The 22,602-nt window shown below is 44.0% G+C and overlaps 2 protein-coding genes across 3 annotated transcripts; one reads left to right on the forward strand and one right to left on the reverse strand.

The window, feature by feature from the left end:
* Positions 1–36: 36 nt before the first annotated feature.
* Positions 37–11,335, reverse strand: LOC115172021 (signal-transducing adaptor protein 1). 2 transcript variants are annotated; one of them, XM_029729249.1, is made up of 10 exons: positions 10,929–11,330; positions 2,337–2,408; positions 2,120–2,236; positions 1,936–1,992; positions 1,604–1,773; positions 1,380–1,511; positions 1,102–1,171; positions 808–910; positions 505–681; positions 37–388 (listed from the first exon to the last, which is right to left on the reverse strand). In XM_029729249.1, exons 1-10 carry the CDS (start codon positions 11,028–11,030, stop codon positions 363–365), a joined length of 1,026 nt encoding a protein of 341 aa, XP_029585109.1. In that variant the 5' UTR covers positions 11,031–11,330; the 3' UTR covers positions 37–362. The 2 variants fall into 2 exon arrangements, with proteins under 2 accessions (XP_029585109.1, XP_029585110.1); XM_029729250.1 differs by lacking the exon at positions 505–681 and having other exon boundaries at positions 10,929–11,335.
* Positions 11,336–20,536: 9,201 nt separating this feature from the next.
* LOC115172047 (uncharacterized) lies at positions 20,537–22,058 on the forward strand. The gene is made up of 4 exons (XM_029729251.1): positions 20,537–20,945; positions 21,158–21,221; positions 21,401–21,483; positions 21,626–22,058. Exons 1-4 carry the CDS (start codon positions 20,682–20,684, stop codon positions 21,923–21,925), a joined length of 711 nt encoding a protein of 236 aa, XP_029585111.1. The 5' UTR covers positions 20,537–20,681; the 3' UTR covers positions 21,926–22,058.
* The last annotated feature ends 544 nt before the right edge of the window (positions 22,059–22,602 follow it).

Consider the following 22,602-nt stretch of genomic DNA (forward strand, 5'->3'; position numbering starts at 1 on the left):
GCAAAGGTCAGAAGCTGACAATTCAGATATCCAGTGTTAATCTTTATGCACCATTTTATTATATAAAATCTACATCTCATTGGCTAATTTTTAACTGGAGCCAAGCATGAGCTCTAAAACAAAAAGTGCATTTACTGTAGTGTACACATCTTTACAAGGATGATTGACAGGTTGTTTCCTCGCCAACGTGACATTTGGGTACAAAACCACAGAGAAATAAAACCTTGCTCGATGCTATACATCAAGTGTGTTCATGTGTGTTCATGACAATGTTGCTCTGTGTGTGATTTTTGTGTAGTGTGTGAAAACTGTTCCCCTGTGTAGGTCTGTTTTATCCCCTTCGGTACTGCTGTGTGGAGCTCCTAATCCAGGTCTTCAGGTCTGGGGTCTGGAGAGACGAAAACAGAGAGTAGAGACAGACTGAAGAGAACTTACAAGTCTGAGACTGCAGCCACGTCTATTGTAAACACACTGATGCTCTGAAGTTGATTGTGACCCACACACCTGGGGTTAATACTTCATCTGCGTCCTGATATTCGTTTCCTGCCTCTTTGGCTTTGATTGGGAGTTTGGGAAAGGAGGGAGGGGTGCTCCCTTTCGGGGACTTTGTGTGGATCATCGGTGCCACTCTCGCCCGGGGGACCGGTTTGGGTGGAAAACAGGGCAATGTGAGTGGCAAATCTGATGGGCACAGGTCACAAGTTACACACCCTGTACAATACAGGAGTAATGATAGGATTGTTATGGGGATAAGTTTAGCCTTCAGTGGTGAGTCATCTTATTTGTGGTGTTGTGACGCTCTCTCACCAATGCAGGTGTCGTAGGTCTGGGGAACCAGGTATGGGTGCAGACGGAACTCTGTCGCCTTCAGGAAGTGATCTAGCACTGCCCCCAGGGAAGGGACAGTCACCTGATGAAACGGACAGACATTAGGATGTTACCTCATATCAGAAGCAGATATCGGACGAACTTGAAGGGCTGTCAAGACACCAAGCATATACAGAGTGTCGTCTCATATCAGTGCTGTGTTTTGAGCCCATCCAGATGGGATGAGAGTCAGACATTCAGTACAAGGAATCAGGCTGCAGGAGCAGGACTCACCGGGGCATCTAGTTCTATGATGAAGCCTGTGTCTATGGAAAGCACTTTGTAGTTCTTCATCACTGGGCCACTGAAAGATAAAAAGAGTCTGGTAAATCTCAAGAGTACTCGGTCTCCTCTCTACTCCCTCAGCCAGAGACACTGTTGTATGATGGGGCTAGGGTGCTGTTGTCAATAAAGGCTTGTTTAGTGAAGGGGGGAGAAACTTGAGGCCTGTAAGTTACAGGGTGTTGGAGTTCTGGGTTAAAGGTCAGGGGTGAGATGTTTAAGTTCAAGACCTGGGGTGGTCCTGTCTCAAGGTGATGGCGTAGTTAGTGTTGTCAGTCGAGGGGCGGAGAATGATGCTGCCATACTCTGTGTTCTCCTTCAACATCTTCTCTGCCTTCTGTCGAGACACAGGAAAGAAACAGCTGGAGAGAGGAGAAGAAAAGGAGGTTGAGAGGAGACTAGATAAAACGCATTTTTGTATCAAAATAATGAATAGAAACATGGCAATACTCACAGGGGGATTCCAGAGAGGGCGTCGTCATATGTGTCGCCTGAGGAGGGATGGATATGGTAGGTGTAAGGCAGGGGAGAAAGTGGGGCCTGTCTCTTCTTCTCCTCAGACAGAACCTCTTCCAGCCTCAGCATCTGACCTGGGAGCAGCTGCAGGTTACTGGGGATCTCCTTCTACAGGGCACATCATCAAAGAAATTGCAAGCTTATATTTACTTTGCTCTTTAGTTTAATCTAGAAGTTCTCTGTTCTTACTTAACTCTTAGGAAAGTGGGTCAGAATGAGTATTTAACCCTGACAGCCCAATGTGTGTGTGTGTGTGTGTTACATACTCACAGTGGCCACAGTCATGATGAAGCCTCTCCACTCCTCTCCTGTGTTGGGGTTATCCACCTAGATCAGATATCAACAGATACCTGTCTCGTAAATCTGCAGGATTATGCAACCCCTTTATGGCTATTGCCAGTAACACGTTCTGATCAGGAGTGGCAATAACTTGACTGAATGTAACCTAAATTACCTTTAGCTGCACTTCCTCATTGGTCAGGGTGAGAGTGTAGATGGTTGACCTGTTGTTTTGATAAGGAGAATCCATCGACATCGACTTCAACATCTGAAGGTCCAGTTTCTCTGAGTACTGATAGGGAAGTACGTATCTGATTAGTCAAGCCATAGATAGATTCCAACACTTGATACAATACAACCGAGACATTAGATGAGTGCAACTATTCTCTTACTGTGTCATGCATCTCGTCTGTGTACAGAAAGATTGTAGATCCACGGAGCTCCCCATAAAAGTTCTTAAATTCCTGGAAAAGTCCAAACCAGATTCAACATGAAGTCCATTGCTCTACAGTTGCAGAAACATGCCCAAATGAATTGATTTACTTTGTATACTTTACCAGTGAAAAGTTTCTACATTGTAGAATAATACTAAAGACATCAAAGCTATGAAATAACATATATGGAATCATGCTGTAACCAAAAAAAGTGTTTTATATTTGACATTCTTCAAAGTAGCAAATCTTAGCGTTTATGACAGCTTTGTACACTCTTGGCATTCTCTCAACCAGCTTCATGAGGTAGTCACCTGGAATGCATTACAATTAACAGGTGTGCCTTGATAAAAGTCAATTTGTGGAATTGATTTCCTTCTTAATGCATTTGAGCCAATCAGCTGTGTTGTGACAAGGTCGGGGTGGTGTACAGAAGTAGCTCTATTTGGTAAAAGACCAAGTCCATATTATGGCAAGAACAGCTCAAATAATCAAAGAGAAAGGACAGTCCATTCTTACTTTAAGACATGAAGGTCAGTCAATCAGGAAAATTTCAAGAACTTTCAAAGTTTCTTCAAGTGCAGTCGCAAAAACCATCAAGCGCTATGATGAAACTGGCTCTCACGAGGACCGCCACAGGAAAGGAAGACCCAGAGTTACCTCTGTTACAGAGGATAAGTTCATTAGAGTTAACTGCAACTCAGATTTCAGTCCAAATAAATGCTTTTATTTGTATTTATTTTTTATTTCACCTTTATTTAAGCAGGTAAGATAGTTGAGAACAAGTTCTCATTTACAACTGCGACCTGGCCAAGATAAAGCAAAGCAGTGCGACACAAACAACAACACAGAGTTACACATGGAATAAACAAGCGTACAGTCAATAACACAATAGAAAAAATAGTCTATATACAGCTTCACTGTGTTCAAGTAACAGACATATCTCACCATCAACTGTTCAGAAGAATGAGTGAATCAGGCCTTCATGGTCGAATTGCTGAAAAGAAACCACTACTAAAGGATACCAATAATAAGAAGAGACTTGCTTGGGCCAAGAAACACAAGCAATGGACACTAGACCGGTGGAAATCTGTCATTTGGTCTGATGAGTCCAAATTTGAGATTTTTGGTTCCAACCACTGTGTCTTTGTGAGACGCAGAGTAGGTGAACGGATGATCTCCGCATGTGTGGTTCATACCGTGAAGCATGGCGAAGGAGGTGTGATGGTGTGGGGGTGCTTTGCTGGCGACACTGTGATTTATTTAGAATTCAAGGCACACTTAACCAGCATGGCTACCATAGCATTCTGCAGCGATATGCCATCGCATCTGGTTTGCGCTTAGTGGGACTATCATTTGTTTTTCAACAGGACAATGACCCAAAACACACCTCCAGGCTGTGTAAGGGCTATTTGACCAAGATGGAGAGTGATGGAGTGCTGCATCAGATGACCTGCCCTCCACAATCACCCAACCTCAACCAAATTGAGATGGTTTGGGATGAGTTAGACCGCAGAGTGAAGGAAAAGCAGCCAACAAGTGCTCAGCACTGTCAAACGCTCCCTAAAACACTTCGGCGAGCAGGCCTTTCTAATCGACTTGCCCCGGGTATCCTGGAAGGATATTGACCTCATCCCGTCAGTAGAGGATGCCTGGTTATTCTTTAAAAGTGCCTTCCTCACCATCTTAAATAAGCATGCCCCATTAAAAAAAAAATTGAACCAGGAACAGATATAGCCCTTGGTTCTCTCCAGACCTGACTGCCCTTGACCAGCACAAAAACATCCTGTGGCGTACTGCATTAGCATCAAATAGCCCCCGCGATATGCAACTTTTCAGGGAAGTTAGGAACCAATATACAGTACACAGGCAGTTAGGAAAGCAAAGGCTAGCTTTTTCAAACAGAAATTTGCATCCTCTAGCACAAACTCAAAAAGGTTCTGGGACACTGTAAAGTCCATGGAGAAAAAGAGCACCTCCTCCCAGCTGCCCACTGCACTGAGGCTAGGAAACACTGTCACCACCGATAAATCCACAATAATTGAGAATTTCAATAAGTATTTTTCTACGGCTGGCCATGCTTTCCACCTGGTTACCCCTACCCCGGTCAACAGCCCTGCACCCCCCACAGCAACTCGCCCAAGCCTCCCCCATTTCTCCTTCACCCAAATCCAGATAGCTGATGTTCTGAAAGAGCTGCAAAATCTGGAACCCTACAAATTAGCCGGGCTAGACAATCTGGACCCTCTCTTTGTAAAATTATGTGCCGAAATTGTTGCAACCCCTATTACTAGCCTGTTCAACCTCGCTTTCGTATCGTCTGAGATTCCCAAAGATTGGAATGCTGCCACAGTCATCCCCCTCTTCAAAGGGGAGACACTCTTGACCCAAACTGCTACAGACCTATATCTATCCTACCCTGCCTTTCTAAGGTCTTCGAAAGCCAAGTTAACAAACAGATCACCGACCATTTTGAATCCCACCGTACCTTCTCCGCTATGCAATCTGGTTCCAGAGCTGGTCATGGGTGTACCTCAGCCACGGTCAAGGTCCTAAAGGATATCATAACTGCCATCGATAAGAGGCAATACTGTGCAACCGTATTCATCGACCTGGCCAAGGCTTTCGACTCTGTCAATCACCACATTCTTATCGGCAGACTCAACAGCCTTGGTTTCTCAAATGACTGCCTCGCCTGGTTCACCAACTACTTCTCTGATAGAGTTCAGTGTGTCAAATCGGAGGGCCTGTTGTCCGGACCTCTGGCAGTCTCTATGGGGGTGCCACAGGGTTCAATTCTCGGGCCGACACTCTTCTCTGTATTCATCAATGACGTCGCTCTTGCAGCTGGTGATTCTCTGATCCACCTCTACGCAGACGACACCATTCTGTATACTTCTGGCCCTTCTTTGGACACTGTGTTAACAAACCTCCAGACGAGCTTCAATGCCATACAGCTCTCCTTCCGTGGCCTCCAACTTCTCTTCAATGCAAGTAAAACTAAATGTATGCTCTTCAATCGATCACTGCCCGCACCTGCCCGCCCGTCCAGCATCACTACTCTGGGCGGTTCTGACTTAGAATATGTGGACAACTACAAATACCTAGGTGTCTGATTAGACTGTAAACTCTCCTTCCAGACTCACATTAAGCATCTCCAATCCAAAATTAAATCTTGAATCGGCTTCCTATTTCACAACAAAGCATCCTTCACTCATGCTGCCAAACATACCCGCGTAAAACTGACAATCCTACCGATCCTCGATTTCGGCGATGTCATTTACAAAATAGCCTCCAACACTCTCCTCAATAAACTGGATACAGTCTATCACATTTAACATTTACATTTAAGTCATTTAGCAGACGCTCTTATCCAGAGCGACTTACAAATTGGTGCATTCACCTTATGATATCCAGTGGAACAACCACTTTACAATAGTACATCTAAATCTTTTAGGGGGGGGGGGTTAGAAGGATTACTTTGTCCTATCCCAGGTATTCCTTAAAGAGGTGGGGTTTCAGGTGTCTCCGGAAGGGGGTGATTGACTCCGCTGTCCTGGCGTCGTGAGGGAGCTTGGTCCACCATAGGGGTGCCAGAGCAGCGAACAGTTTTGACTGGGCTGAGCGGGAACTGTGCTTCCTCAGAGGTAGGGGGGCCAGCAAGCCAGCGGTGGATGAGCGCAGTGCCCTCGTTTGGGTGTAGGGACTGATCAGAGCCTGAAGGTACGGAGGTGCCGTTCCCCTCACGGCTCCGTAGGCAAGCACCATGGTCTTGTAGCGGATGCAAGCTTCAACTGGAAGCCAGTGGAGAGAGCGGAGGAGCGGGGTGACGTGAGAGAACTTGGGAAGGTTGAACACCAGACGGGCTGCGGCGTTCTGGATGAGTTGTAGGGGTTTAATGGCACAGGCAGGGAGCCCAGCCAACAGCGAGTTGCAGTAATCCAGACGGGAGATGACAAGTGCCTGGATTAGGACCTGCGCCGCTTCCTGTGTGAGGCAGGGTCGTACTCTGCGAATGTTGTAGAGCATGTGCCATCCGTTTTGTCACCAAAGCCCCATATACTACCCACCACTGCGACCTTTACGCTCTCGTTGGCTGGCCCTTGCTTCATAATCGTCACCAAACCCACTGGCTCCAGGTCATCTACAAGTCTTTGCTAGGTAAAGCCCCGCCTTATCTCAGCTCACTGGTCACCATAGCAGCACCCACCCGTAGCACGCGCTCCAGCAGGTATATTTCACTGGTCACCCCCAAAGCCAATTCCTCCTTTGGCCTCCATTCCTTCCAGTTCCCTGCTGCAAATGACTGGAACAAACTGCAAGAATCACTGAAGCTGGAGACTCATATCTCCCTCACTAACTTTAGGCACCAGCTGTCAGAGCAACTCACAGATCACTGCACCTGTACATAGCCCATCTGTAAATAGCCCATCCAACTACCTCATCCCCATATTGTATTTATTTATTTATCTTGCTCCTTTACACCCCAGTATCTATACTTGCACATTCATCTTTTGCATATCTATCACTCCAGTGTTTAATTGCTATATTGTAATTACTTCGCCACCATGGCCTATTTATTGCCTTACCTCCCTTATCTTACCTCATTTGCACACACTGTATATAGACTTTTTCTACTGTATTATTGACTGTATGTTTGTTTATTCCATGTGTAAATCTGTGTTGTTGTGTGTCAAACTGCTTTGCTTCATCTTGGCCAGGTCGCAGTTGTAAATGAGAACTTGTTCTCAACCTGCCTACCTGGTTAAATAAATATTTTTGAAAGATTATGTGATTAATGATTCATTTACTTCTGTCCCTCATTTGAAGGTCAACCCTGTTATGTTATGTGAACTGAACTATCATTTTAATAGGGTGAAACTATTCCTTTTTAAACATTTACTTCAAAAGAAACATTGAACATCTAATAGTCAAATCATAGTGTACAACCAGGTGAGCTGGTTCTACTCTTTTAGGCCATTTTCTGGTGTTTTGTGGGGAAAAACTGAGCATCTAGAGCATAACACGCCAACCCTGTCACGCATAGATAGACAGGCTAGAAATGTTTAACATTTTTTGTGAAACTTGCATTCAATTGGCCCTCCCTGTAATACACAACAACCTTCCATTCTCCCTGTTACAAGAGGATTCATGGTTGATTTAACTAGTAATTACCAGTTGGAGGTTCTGTATCATACCACGCATGGGATGCACAAAACCTAGACCTACAAGTTGAAATACAGTGCCTTCAGAAAGTATTCACACCCCTTAACTCTTTCCACACTTTGCTCTGTTACAGCCTGAATATACATTTATATTTTTTTGTTGTTGACATTTATACACTTTTAAAGCTGAAATATCTTGAGTCCATTTTTTTTTATTTAACTAGGCATTTCAGTTAAGAAAAATTCTTGTTTATAATGACTGTCACGGCCGTCGTAGTGATTGGACCAAAATGCAGCTGGAATGTGTATGCTCATTTTCTTCTTTATTAAATAAATGAACACTGAACCAAAAGAACGACGAAAACAGTCCTGTCAGGCACACAGCTAAACAACAAACAACTACCCACAAAAACCCCATGAAAAAACACCCCCTACTAAATCGGACCTTCAATTAGAGGCAACGAGGAACAGCTGCCTCCAATTGAAGGTCAAAACAATAAACTAAACATAGAAATATAATAACTAGGAAATATAACATAGAAATACAAAACATAGAACACTACCCAAAAACTCTGACAACACTAAACAAACACACCCCTGCCACGTCCTGACCAAACTACAATAACAAATAACCCCTTATACTGGTCAGGATGTGACAATGACAGCCTAGGAACAGTGCGCTAACTGCCTTGTTCAGGGGCAGAATGACAAATTTATACCTTGTCAGCTCAGGGATTTGATCTAGCAACTCTTTCGGTTACTGGCCCAGCGCTCTAACCACTAGGCTACCTGCCACAATAACTATTTAACTCCTTTGTTATGGCAAGACTAAATACGTCCAAAATTAAAAATTTGCTTAACAAGTCACATAAGTTGCATGGACTCACTCTGTGTGCAATAATATCGATAAACATCATTTTTTAATCATTGCCCCATCTCTGTACCCCACACATCAGTCGAGTAGTGAAGCACAGATTCAACCACAAAGACCAGGGAGGTTTTCCAATGCTTCGCAAAGAAAATGGCACCTATTGGTAGATGGGTAAAAAACAAAACAGACATTGAATATCCCTTTAAGCATGGTGAAGTTATTAATTACACTTTGGATGGTGTATCAATACACCCAGTCACAACAAAGATACAGGTGTCCTTCCTAACTCAGTTGCCGGAGAGGAAGGAAACCGCTCAGTGATTTTACCATGAGGCCAATGGTGACTTTAAAACAGTTACAGAGTTTAATGGCTGTGATAAGAGAAAACTGAGGATGGCTCAACCATATTGTAGTTACTCAACAATACTAACCTAATTAACAGAGTGAAAAGAAGGAAGCCTGTACAGAATAAAAATATTCCATAACATGCATCCTGTTTGCAATAAGGCACTAAAGTAATACTGCCCAATAATTGGCAAAGAAATTAACTTTTTGTCCTGAATAAAAGCATTGTTTGTGGCAAATCCAACACAACACATCACTGAGTATCAGTCTTCATATTTTCAAGGATGGTGGGGGCTGCATCATGTTATGGGTATGCTCGTCATTGGCAAGGACTAGGGTTTTTTTTTTGATACAAATAAATGGAATAGATTTAAGCACATGCAAAATTCTAGAGGAAAACCTGGTTCAGTCTGCTTTCCAACACTGTGAGACAAATTCCCCTTTCTGCAGGACAAGAAGTTAAACTCAGGGCCAAATATACACTGGAGTTGCTTACCAAGACAACATTGAATGTTCCTGTGTGGCCTAGTTACAGTTCGGACTTAAATTGGCTTGAAAATCTATTGCAAGACTTGAAAATGTCTGTCTAGAAAATGATCAACAGCCATCTTGGCAGAGCTTGAAGAGTGTAAAAAAGAATAATTGGCAAATATTGTACAATCCAGGTGTGCAAAGCTCTGGAGACTTACTCAAAAGACTCACAGCTGTCATCGCTGCCAAAAGGCGAACTTACATGTATTGACTCAGGGGGTTGAATACTTATCTAATCAGCATATATTAGTGTTTCATTTTTCATTCATCTTTTTCAAAATATACATTTTTTTTCCCACTTTGACAGAGTACTTTGTGGATATCGTTGAAAAAACAAACAATCAAATCCATTTTAATCCTAGTTCGTAACAAAGATAAATGTGGAAAAAGTCAACTGGTGTGAATACTTTCTGAAGACACTTTATTGTGAAGTGTTGTACAATGTATAGTTTTTGTTTAAATCACTAAAAAAACATTTTTATTTTTAATTCTTTTAAACAGCCTAACGCCGATTTCATTATTTCATTAAGCTAAAGAGAGGCACTTACTATAGTATTTTTTTCCCTCTCAATATGTTTTTTATGAAGTTAAACATGTGCTCTTTATGATAGAATGTTTAAATTAGTTGAAATCTCCCCCCAAAAATGTACAATTTAGATTATATCACTGCCAAAGTTTTGTTTGGTGGGCAAAACAATTATCTCCACTGGTTGATGCTTATTTATAAAATCCTCTTAGGCCTCATTCCCCCCTATCTAAGATACCTACTGCAGCCCTCATCCTCCACATACAACACTCGTTCTGCCAGTCACATTCTGCTAAAGGTCCCCAATGCACACACATCCCTGGGTCGCACCTCTTTTCAGTTCGCTGCAGCTAGCGACTGGAACAAGCTGCGACAAACACTCAAACTGGACAGTTTTATCTCAATCTCTTTATTCAAAGACTCAATCATGGACACTCTTACTGACAGTTGTGGCTGCTTCGTGTGATGTATTGTTGTCTCTACCTTCTTGCCCTTTGTGCTGTTGTCTGTGCCCAATAATGTTTGTCCCATGTTTTGTGCTGCTACCATGTTGTGCTGCTGCCATGTTGTGTAGCTACCATGTTGTTGTCGTGTTGTGTTGCTACCATGCTGTGTTTTCATGTGTTGCTGGCATGCTATGTTGTTGTCTTAGGTCTCTCTTTATGTAGTGTTGTGGTGTCTCTCTTGTCGTGATGTGTGTTTTGTCCTATATTTTTTTTCCCTTTTTTTCTTTTTAATCCGCAGGAGGCCTTTTGCCTTCTGGTAGGCCTCATTGTAAATAAGATTTTTGTTCTTAACTGACTTGCCTAGTTAAATAAAGGTTAAATAAAACATTTAAATTCAAATCTCCATTGATCAATATGTAAAGAGTAATTTAAGAAGCTGCATGAGGAGCCACTTTGGCCACCAGGTAGACTAGATGTCATAGCCATGCATTTCTGGGAAATTTTCAGGCATTATATGCATTTGGGCAAAGATGCTATTTGCATCTACATGTATTACGTGATGTTAAATATATCACTTTTTTTACTTTATTTTCGTAAGGGTCACTCTGTCATTTTCTCTCTGCCCGTCCTTATTGGCCTATCCCCCATTCTCTCTCTCCTGTTCGTTACCTTCTGTCCAGTGTATTTCTTCAGCAGCTGTCCTGAGTAATACAGAGGAAGGGCTGTGATGGTCTCCCTCCTCTTGTAAACCCGTCTAGTGGTTGCTGTCATGGTTCCACTTTGTCCTGGTCCTGCTTAGCCCAACTCTGTTTGGGTTAGTCCAGTTCAGTTCACATAAACTTTAAGTTCGACTTCAGTTTAAACCACTATACATGTAGATCCAGATCCCTGTGGCTCTGTCCACCACTTGATCTAATTACCTCAGAACTTTTAGTGTTGTTGTTTTATCTGTCTGTGTGACTCATTGACTTAGCTTGTCGTCTTCTCTCTCCCTCAGTCCTTGGTCAGTATAAGGCTGGTTGGACTGAGGGAATGAGGAAGCAGTGCAGTGATTTACAGAGTGGAAAGTAATACCTCTAGGTACTAGGGCGCCCCTTAGCACTTTAGACCTGCAACTGGCACAACTGCCACCTTCACATGACTATGTACTGTGCCCAACCTCCGAAGTGACTCTTATCAACTGTATGGAAGGTTTTCCTTTGTGTTGTCTCAGGAATGCTGCACTATCTCTCCAACATCCATTTTGTCACACGTCTGGGTAGCAGAGGTCCTGTTGTCTTTACGTCCTGTAGGTCTGATACTGTATCTGATTGGAAGTTAACCCTGAAAAGACTAAGCCTTTTTATTTCTTTTTTATTTTATTAAACCTTTATTTAACCAGGTAGGCCAGTTGAGAACAAGTTCTCATTTACAACTGCGACCTGGCCAAGATGAAGCAAAGCAGTGCGACAAAAACAACAACACAGAGTTACACATAAACAAACGTAGAGTCAATAACACAAAAGAAAAGAAAAATAGAAAAATATATGTACAGTGTGTACATCAACACAACTGTCAGTAAGAGTCTTTGAATGAAGAGATTTGTTTGAATGTTAAATGACGAGACAGAGGCATGGATGCGAGTAACCAGTCTTGTTCAGTATATTGCAATACATCCGGGTATTTCAAGCACACCGGTAAAACACTGGAGTTGCAGTAATTAACATTTACCAACAGATGGCATCACTGTGCCATCTTACACCCATAACATCTTTCCTTTTATAAAATAGGACAGGAGCTGTCAATTCACTAACAAAACAAACCTAGTAATAATTTCCAACATGAACAGTTTAGTATTTTTTTTTTTTTTTTTTTTTTTCAGGTAACAACTTAACACATTTTGATACTCTTCACTTTTATCTCTGTCTGTCAACAATCCCTAATGGGAAACCTACAGATTAAGTCTTTTTGGTGGCTGGGACAGACGCCCACAGCGTGAAAAAACAGGGGGCTTGTCTGCGAGGACTGCGGGTTCCCGCACAGGCGTGTCACCTGACTGTCTAAGGGGAGTATTGATGGGCGAGGGAGCGGCCGACCTGTGATCCCCTGGCTCTTCGCCCAGTGCCTCAGGCCCCATGTGACTTGCTGGGGTTCTGTCTTTTGTCATAGATGAACTTGGAGACCTGTCTTCTGTGACGTAGCTTCTGTGACGTCTGTCACCACACATGGCTCCAGGAGAGTGCTGGCTACTGGCAGAGCTGCTTTTAAGCGCCGTGCCATGAGGCGCTGGGCCGGGCTGCTATCCATGCCTTCTGTCGGGGTATTGCGCCACTGCAGGATTGCTTTCCAGGCATCTTTGCCCTCTCGCAGAGCTTTTTTGCAGAGGTTCTTTGCGATTTTGACTGCGGACTCCGCCTTCCCATTAGCTTTTGGGTGTCGTGGTGATGAAGTGACGTGCTCGAATTCCCAATCTGCAGCAAATTTTCGGAACTCAACCCCGGAGAATTGGGGTCCATTGTCTGAAATTACCCTATCTGGCTGGCCATAGCGGGCAAACTGAGCCTTGCAGCGTTTGATTGTTGTCTCTGCTGAGAGGTCGGGGAGGAGGTCAATCTCCCAGAAGTCTGAGTAATGATCGACTACCAGCAGAAAGTCTTTGCCACTGTGCTGGAAGAGATCTAGACTTACTATCTGCCAGGGGCGCATCGGTAGCTCGTGGGACATCATCGTCTCTCTCTGTTGCTCAGTGGCATATTCATTGCAGATTGTGCATTTACTGACATAGTCTTTGATTTCACTCTGCATTCCTGGCCAATACAGTGTGTCACGTGCTTGTCTGTAACAGGCCTCACCTCCTATGTGACTTGAGTGCACGCGCGCCAACATCTCAGGGCGCAGAGACCGGGGAATAACGACTCTCTGACCCTTGAATATTACTCCGTTTTGAACACTGAGCTCCTCTTTGACTGGCCAATAATCTCTGACGGCTAAAGCAGTTTCTTCCTTGCAGTCGGGCCAGCCCATCAGAATCACAGACCTCAATGCCTGGAGTTGCTCGTCCCTGTCTGTGTGCTGTCTGATTTGTATCAGGCGCTGGTCCGTGACATTGAGGTAGTCAGCCTGGTTGATGTGTTCAACATCCACTTGCTCTGTTTGTAAGCTGCACACTGCGTGTCGTTCATGCATGGAGCGTGTGTGAGTGCCTGATGCAGTAGCCCTGCTGAGCGTGTCACTCACATACATCTCTGGCCCTGGCTTATACACCACCTTGAGGTTGTAGTTTTGTAGGGCCAGTAGCATGCTCTGCAGTCGTTTCGGGGCATTCAGGAGAGGCTTGCTGAATATAGCAATAAGGGGCTTGTGATCTGTCTCTGCGGTAATATTGTCGCGCCCGTACAGATAGTGGTGGAAGCGTTGGCATGCAAACACAATGCTGAGGCACTCCTTCTCTATCTGGGCATAGTTCTGCTCTGTTGGGGTGAGTGCCCTAGAGGCGAATGCCACAGGCTGGCCCTCCTGCATGAGGCAACAGCCAAGTCCATACTGGCTTGAGTCACTCTGAATCGTGACAGGTTTTGACACATCGTAGTATCGCAGTACAGGTGTCTGGGTGACCAGTTGTTTTATTTCCCTCACCGCTGCGTCATGTTTTGGGAGCCAATGCCAGATGGTGTCCTTGTCCATGAGCCTCCTTAGTGGCTCACACACTTCAGAGAGCCGCGGTAGGAACTTGGCCAGGTAGGTGACGAATCCGACGAAGCGCTGCACTGCCTTCACGTCAGATGGGTGGGGCATTTCCAAGACAGCCTTCACTTTTTCAGGATCCGCCTTCAATCCAGTGGAGGACAAGATGTGCCCATGAAAGCGGACCTCTGGCACTTTAAACTGAAGCTTTTTTATGCTTAGCCTTAGCTTGACCTGTCTGCATCTGACCATCAGGGCCAGCAGCTTGGCATCATGGTCACATTCTGCCTCCTCATCACTGTCCCCACAGCCCACTACGAGGATGTCATCTGCTATGGGTTCCACGCCACTGAGTCCCATCAACAGCTCATGCTGTTTCCGCTGATACACCTCTGGAGCCACGGAGACACCAAACGGGAGCTTCAACCACCTCTTCCTGCCCCAGGGTGTCCAAAAGGTGGTCATGTAGCTGCTGGGCTCGTCGAGCTTGCACTGCAGGAAGGCATCTCTGGCGTCCACGAGCGTGAAGACTCTGGCCTTTGGGAGCTTGTAAAGAACATCCTCCAACGTGGGCATAATATAATGTGAGCGTCTCAGAGCCCGGTTGAGGTGTTTAGGATCAATGCATATCCGTAGCTTGTCTGGTTTCTTGACGATGACCATATTACTTATCCAGTCTGTAGGCTCGGTGACGGATATCATGTGGCCATCTGCTTCGTATTTGTCAAGCTGAGCCTTTGTAGCTGCTTTCATGGCCACTGGTACATTGCGGGGTGCACACTGGACAGGCTGGATTGCTGCGTCCAACTCAAAGTGGACTTCGCCGGGAACTGACTCGACCGGTGCATTGAAGACATCATGGTACTTGCTCAGGAGTGTCTCCTTGCTCAGGGGCCCAGCCTGGACATTGTCTACAATGTTAAGATCAGCTGGGATGGTGAAGTTAATGAGTCCAAGGCGCTCGCATGTAGAACCTGACAGTAATGGCTGTTGACTAGCCTCAACTATTTCAAACTCAAGGGTGTGTTTCTGGCCACGTAAAACACACTCTGTCACAAACAGGCCTAAAGAGGTCATGAACTGTCCCGAATACAGTTTCAGCTTGGTGCTACTCTGTGTGAGTTTGTCTCTGGGCGCGAGCCTCCTTTTGTCTCTAAGGCTCATAACATTACATGTGGCCCCTGAATCTAGCTGGCATTGCTGTGGTTTATTATTAAGTAGCAGAGTGACAAACCACTTTTGTCCTTTTGCCCTCACTGCCCCTATGCACTCGCTAGCATATACATCCTCTGTGCTGTTGTTCCCTTCATCTGTGTTTGTTTCAATGGAGTGCACTTTACCCTCCTTTCTCTTGCTTTTCATGCAGACCCTTGCGAAGTGATTAGCTGTACCACAGGATTTGCATATTTTTCCATAGGCTGGGCAGTATTCTTTTCCTCGTCCATGAGAAATGCCACAATATCTGCACGTATTGGGGTTGTCTGCTGCAGAGTTGGCTGTAGTATTAGCCTTAGCAGTGGCAAAGGGGAATTTCCTTACTGGCTGCCTGAATGTAGCATTGACATTGTCCATATGTTGTCTTTCTAGTTCCATGGACCTTACCCGTATATCAGTAAGCTCTGCTGCACGGCATGTCTCCACCGCCAAGACCAGCGTCAGGTCGCGTTCTCTCAGCAAACGTCTGCGGGTGCCCTCATCAGTTATGCCAAGCACTAGCTTATCTCTGATCAGTTCATCTCTTAAAGCACCATAGTCACATGTAGCTGCCTTTTCCCTTAGCCTAGTGACAAAGCTGTCAATGGACTCCCCGTCCTCCTGTTTGCAACAACCGAAAACATAACGCTCGTAGATAACGTTCTTTGCTGGCTTGAAGTAATGTTCAAGAGCATCAAGAATAGCTGTAGCGTTACCTTGCTGAGCTGCTGTTAGGTTCAGGTTGTGTTTGTATACGTGTCGGCATTCTGTTCCCATTATAGTCCTCAAAGTGGCAGCCACTACCTCATCGTCCTTTTCCAGAAGTCCCGTTGCTAGTGCATAGTCCTCCCATTCACCTCTAAACGTATCCCAGTTTGTGCTCCAGTCTCCGCTAAGCTTCATAACGGCGGGAGGGGGAATGTTCGCTGCCATGTCTAATCGGTGCTAACAACACTGAAGCTAACTAGCAAACTCACTCTAGCTAAGGACAATTCCGGCGTCAGGCGAAGTTTACCTCAGAAAAGCATTTTTAGGGGTAAACCAGAACAGGTGACTCTAATTTGCGGAAAGCATGGTTAGTTATCCGACTCTGACACCATGTTTGAATGTTAAATGACGAGACAGAGGCATGGATGCGAGTAACCAGTCTTGTTCAGTATATTGCAATACATCCGGGTATTTCAAGCACACCGGTAAAACACTGGAGTTGCAGTAATTAACATTTACCAACAGATGGCATCACTGTGCCATCTTACACCCATAACAAGATTGAGATAAAACTGTCCAGTTTGAGTGCTTGTTGTAGCTCATTCCAGTCGCTAGCTGCAGCGAACTGAAAAGAGGAGCGACCCAGGGATGTGTGTGCTTTGGGGACCTTTAACAGAATGTGACTGGCAGAACGGGTGTTGTATGTGGAGGATGAGGGCTGCAGTAGATATCACAGAAAGGGGGGAATGAGGCCTAAGAGGGTTTAATAAATAAGCATCAACCAGAGGGTCTTGCGACGGGAATACAGAGATGACCAGTTTACAGAGGAGTATAGAGTGCAGTGGTGTCCTATAAGGAGCATTGGTGGCAAATCTGATGGTCGAATGGTAAAGAACATCTAGCCGCTCGAGAGCACCCTTACCTGCCAATCAATAAATTATGTCTCCGTATTCTAGCATGGGTAGGATGGTCATCTGAATCAGGGTTAGTTTGGCAGCTGAGGTGAAAGAGGAGTGATTTCGATAGTGGAAACCAAGTCTAGATTTAACTTTAGCCTGCAGCTTTGATATGTGCTGAGAGAAGGACAGTGCACCGTCTAGCCACACTAGCCATATCGTCTAGCCACACCGTCTAGCCTTTGCGAGGGGGGTTCTACTAAACTAACATTTGGAATTGTTTTTAAATGGCCAAACCATGGATCATTTAGCGATTTTAGGACACCTGTAGGTATAAAATGAAATATATAAAAAATGTAATTGAATAACATGTTAATTAATGGCAAAACAGCAAGTAAAAAAATTGTAATCATAAGGAATAAGGTTTTCAAGTGTCTCTTATATCAAGGGGAGACACTATATATACAAAAGTATATGGACACCCCTTCAAATGAGTGGATTCGGCTATTTCAGCCACACCCATTGCTGACAGGTGTATAAAATCGAGCACACAGCCATGTAATCTCCATACACAAACATTGGCAGTAGAATAGCCTTACTGAAGAGCTCAGTGACTTTCCATATGGCACCGTCATAGGATGCCACCTTTCCAACAAGTTAGTTCGTAAAAAAATGTCCCTGCTAGAGCTGCCCTCATCGACTGTAAGTGCTGTTATTGTGAAGTGGAAACATCTAGGAGCAACAACGGCTTGGCCACAAAGTGGTAGGCCACACAAGATCACAGAACGGGAGTGCTGAAGCGCGTAGCTTCATGAAATGGGTTTCATTGGCCGAGCAGACGCACAAAAGCCTAAGATCACCATGCTAAATGCCAAGCGTCAGGCTTGGCAGTCCGACAGACAAATCTGGGTTTGACGAATGCCAGAAGAACGCTAACTGCCTCAATGCATGGTGCCAACTGTAATGTTTGGTGTAGGAAGAATAATGGTCTGGTACTGTTTTTCATGGTTTATGTTAGGCCCCTTAGTTCCAGTGCAGGGAAATCTTAACGCTGCTGCATACAATGACATTCTAGACAATTCTGTGCTTCCAACTTTGTGACAACAGTTTGGGGAAGGCCCTTTCCTGTTTCCGCATGACAATGCCCCTGTACCGAAAGTGAGGTCCAAACAGAAATGGTTTGTCGAGATCGGTGTGAAAGAACTTGGGCTAGGCCCCTTAGTCAGGGCTCTGTGGCTTGCACAGAGCCCTGACCTCAACCCCATCAAACACCTTTGGGATGAATTGGAACGTCGACTGTGAGCCAGGCCTATTCGCCCAACATCAGCACCCAACCTCACTAATGCTCTTGTGACTGAATGGCAGCAAGTCCCGGCAGCAATGTTCCAACATCTAGTGGAAAGCCTTCCCAGAAGAGTGGAGGCTGTTATTGCAGCAAAGGGGGGACCAACTCCATATTAATGCATATGACTTTGGAATGAGATGTTCGACGAACAGGTGTCCACATAATTTTGGTAATATAAATATATAGGAAGGGAATAAATAAAAAACACCCCAAACATGCTCAATCCGTGACATGTCTGGTGAGTATGCAGGCCATGGAGGAATTGGGACCTTTTCAGCTTCCAGGAGTTGTGTACATTTCCTTGTGACATGCATTATCATTCTGAAACATGAGGTGGTGGCGGCGGATGAATGGCACGACAATGGGCCTCAGGATCTCATCCCTGTATCTCTGTGCATTCAAATTGCCATTGATAAAATGCAATTGTGTTCGTTGTTCGCAGCTTAAGCCTGCCCATACCATAACCCCACTGCCACCATGGGGCACTCTGTTCACAACGTTGGCATCAGCAAACCGCTCGCCCACACAATGCCACTTTTGCCTACTGAAGTAGGTTATGACGCCGAACTGTAGTCAGGTCAAGACCCTGGTGAGGACGACGAGCACGCAGGTGAGCTTCCCTGAGACGGTTTCTGACAGTTTGTGCAGAAATGTTTCGGTCGAACAATCCCACAGTTTCATCAGCTGTCCGGGTGGCTGATCTCAGACTATTCCCCAGATGAAGAAGCTGGATGTGGAGGTCCTGGGCTGGCATGGTTACACGTGGTCTGCGATTGTGAGGCCGGTTGGTCGTACTGCCAAATTCTCTAAAACGATGGTAGAGAAATTAACATTCTGGCAACATCTGGTGGACATTCTTGCAGTCAGCATGACAATTACACGCTCCCTCAACTTGAGACATCTGTGGCATTGTGTTGTGTGACAAAAGTGCACATTTTAGACTGGCCTTTTATTGTCCCCAGCACAAGGTGCACCTGTGCAACAAGGATGTAAACAAATTTGTGCACAAAATTTGACATAAATAAGCTTTTTGAGCATATAAAACATTTCTGAGATATTTTATTTCAGCTCATGAAACATGGGACCAACACTTTCCATGTTGTGTTTATATTTTAGTTCAGTGTAGTTTGTAGCCCAAACGGTTCAGACGGTTCAGACGCTACAGACAGAAGTTGGCACATCGGCGGTACCGACGAGTCCCGTGGGGATTGTGGGGGTCGTAGAGCAAAACGGAGAACATCATCTTGTTCGTGAGTCTCATCTTTCCATAGAATTATATTAGTTTTGTAGGCCAAACCGGTCAGATGCTACATACTTTTTTGCAAGAAGACCAATTTTCGTGATGTCTCCTAGTCTGACCGCAGATGTGGAAGGCCAACATAGGCGGCTGTGGTGGATTGAGATGCAGCCCATGCAAAACAACAGATAGCACGGGTGCCTCAATCGACTCTTAAGGATTAACTCCGTAGTAATGCCATTAGTCAACAAGTCAGATTTTGAATCCAAACAAGTCAGATGCCTATAAAAGGCTCGCAGATTAATTGTCTCTTTCTATTTTGCTCCTGACACTGGTGAGATATACTCTCTCTCTTTCTGTCTCTCTCCTCCTCAGGGACTCTTGGGGCATGGCCTTTCAGGCTATGCTTTCTCTCTCCCTCTGATCATGTCTAGAATAATACATTGTAATACTTGTTAAAGCTTTGTAACTTAAGCCTTAAGCCTTGCAGCGTTCATTGGACAAAGTTATTAAATAATACTTGTGCTTTGCATTCCCTTCTCATGAAAATGACTTGATTGCACATGGTTTTACTATAATGGTTTTACCATAATGGTTTTACTATAATGGTTTTAACATAATGGTTTTACTATAATGGTTTTACTGTAATGGTTTAACTGTAGTGGTTTTACTATAATGGTTTTACTATAATGGTTTAACTATAATGGTTTAACTATAGTGGTTTTACTATAGTGGTTTTACTATAATGGTTTTAATATAATGGTTTTACTATAATGGTTTTAATATAATGGTTTAACTATAGTGGTTTTACTATAATGGTTTTAATATAATGGTTTTACTATAATGGTTTAACTGTAGTGGTTTTAATATAATGGTTTTACTATAATGGTTTTAATATAATGATTTTACTATAATGGTTTTACTATAATGGTTTAACTGTAGTGGTTTTACTATAATGGTTTTAATATAATGGTTTTACTATAATGGTTTTACTATAATGGTTTTAATTTAATGGTTTTACTATAATGGTTTTAATATAGTGGTTTTACTATAATGGTTTTATGCAGACCAACGAGCCACTGCGGCCCCTCATGATGAATTCTGTTTTTTTTTTGCCCCCACCCTCATAAAAGTGGCCCGTCCCTGTATTAGGTTGACTAGGAATCTGCTTAAATCCCAAACACACATACACACACATACACACAGGCGCACACAGGCCCCTCCCACACAGGAAATAACTCAATAACTTTCCTTTTGCTTTCGTTTTTTAAGACTGCTTGCAGTAGTTACTCTTGCTTCTTTATGTTAATCTTTTCTCTGTCAAATTGCTGTGTGAAGTGTTAAAGTCGGTGTTGGATTAAATACTTGACTCTGTCAAAATGGACAGTGTTCTGCCGGAGTTGACTTGTCTCGTCTGCTATGAGATACTAAATGATCCCCACCAGTTCCCATGTGGACACAGCTACTGCCTGCCCTGCATCCAGAGCATGAGGTGCCACAACAATTACAGCTGTCCTGAATGTCGAAGAGAATTCACAGACAACACTGATATCGTCAGAAACTATAGGCTGGCGAACATTGCCAACACATTCCGCGAACATCAACAGAGGACTGAGGGTAATACTGTTACAGGGGCCTCTGAGGTGAGTCCGGGTCTGAGGTGACACCAATCCTTTGGTTGCTCTTTCTTCATATATGGGACTCAAGAATATCTGGTGTGATATGACTAGTTACCATGACAGAGAGAGTTGCCTTGAAAGTCAAGTTTATTTTATTTGTATGAAATTCCAATGAATGATTCTTAAATGTTGGTATCCAACAGTAGTTTACTGAACTTCTCCCTCTTTCCTATCAGACGTCTGGTGGATATGTGAGCTGGTTACAGCTGATGATCATACTCCTAACAATTATTGCCTTCTGTGAGTACACAATAACCAATACCAAAGATATGATCGTTTCCAATACTCCCCACAGCGAAGAATAGTATTTAAACAGTTGGGGGAAATATACAAATGGATAGACAGATCAATTACAATGTAGATGTATGAGCACATTACTGACTGTGCTCTTCAAACTGTTCTTCTTACTCTTTCCCCAGTAAAAGTGTACTCCCTTTGGAAGATTGCAGATGAAGATTATCGGCTACAGCTGGAAATCCACCCTTCAGACCTCCCGAACCAGGTTTGGTCCCCCCTCCAACCATACCACATGCAGTCCAGAGCAGTGTTATAAAACACATTTTTGTTGTTGTTGTGTTACACTGTGTGTGTTGGGTTCAGCATGTCTTGGTTGCGCCATAATCCTACCTTTGTTTCTCTTCAAGGTTACCCAGCATGATGGTCTCTTTCTGCCTAGAGTGATCTGGACACTAGTGTCTCTACTATCCCTGCTCATCCAGATCCTTTGGCTCCCCCTATGGGTGTTGTGGTGGTTTGCCTCCACACTATTGTGCCTGATATTATTGTGTGTGGAGTTTATCATGTCTTGCCTCTTACAGGTTTTTGCTTGGTTATGCAATGTTACATATTTTACATTCAACATCCTTGTGTATGTTTGTGGTATTGTTTCCATTCTGAATTTGATTGCTGACACCAGGCAAGGTAGGGAAGGTAGGCCTACGTGAAGTACCCTAACATGAAAAGTAGCCTTCAGAATGCTTCAATCCAGCGATTCTCCACTACTGACCCAAATTTGGGTCACGGAAGATTTTGAAAGGTCATGTGTAAATAAATAAATATGTACAGTACCAGTCAAAAGTTTGGACACACCTACTCATTCAAGGGTTTTTCTTTATTTTGACTATTTTCTACATTGTAGAATAATAGTGAAGACATCAAAACTATGAAATAATACATTTGGAATCATGTAGTAACCAAAAAAGTGTTAAACAATTCAAAATATACTGCTAAAAAAAATAAAGGGAACACTTAAACAACACAATGTAACTCCAAGTCAATCACACTTCTGTGAAATCAAACTGTCCACTTAGGAAGCAACACTGATTGACAATAAATGTCACATGCTGTTGTGCAAATGGAATAGACAACAGGTGGAAATGATAGGCAATTAGCAAGACACCCCCAATAAAGGAGTGGTTCTGCAGGTGGACCACAGACCCCTTCTCAGTTCCTTTGCTTCCTGGCTGATGTTTTGGTCACTTTTGGAGGAGGCCGTAGGAGGGCAACAACCCAGCAGCAGGACCGCTACCTCCGCCTTTGTGCAAGGAGGAGCAGGAGGAGCACTGCCAGAGCCCTGCAAAATAACCTCCAGCAGGCCACAAATGTGCATGTGTCTGCTCAA

Source organism: Salmo trutta, chromosome 3, assembly GCF_901001165.1.
Source record: "Salmo trutta chromosome 3, fSalTru1.1, whole genome shotgun sequence".
Lineage (NCBI taxonomy): Eukaryota > Metazoa > Chordata > Actinopteri > Salmoniformes > Salmonidae > Salmo > Salmo trutta.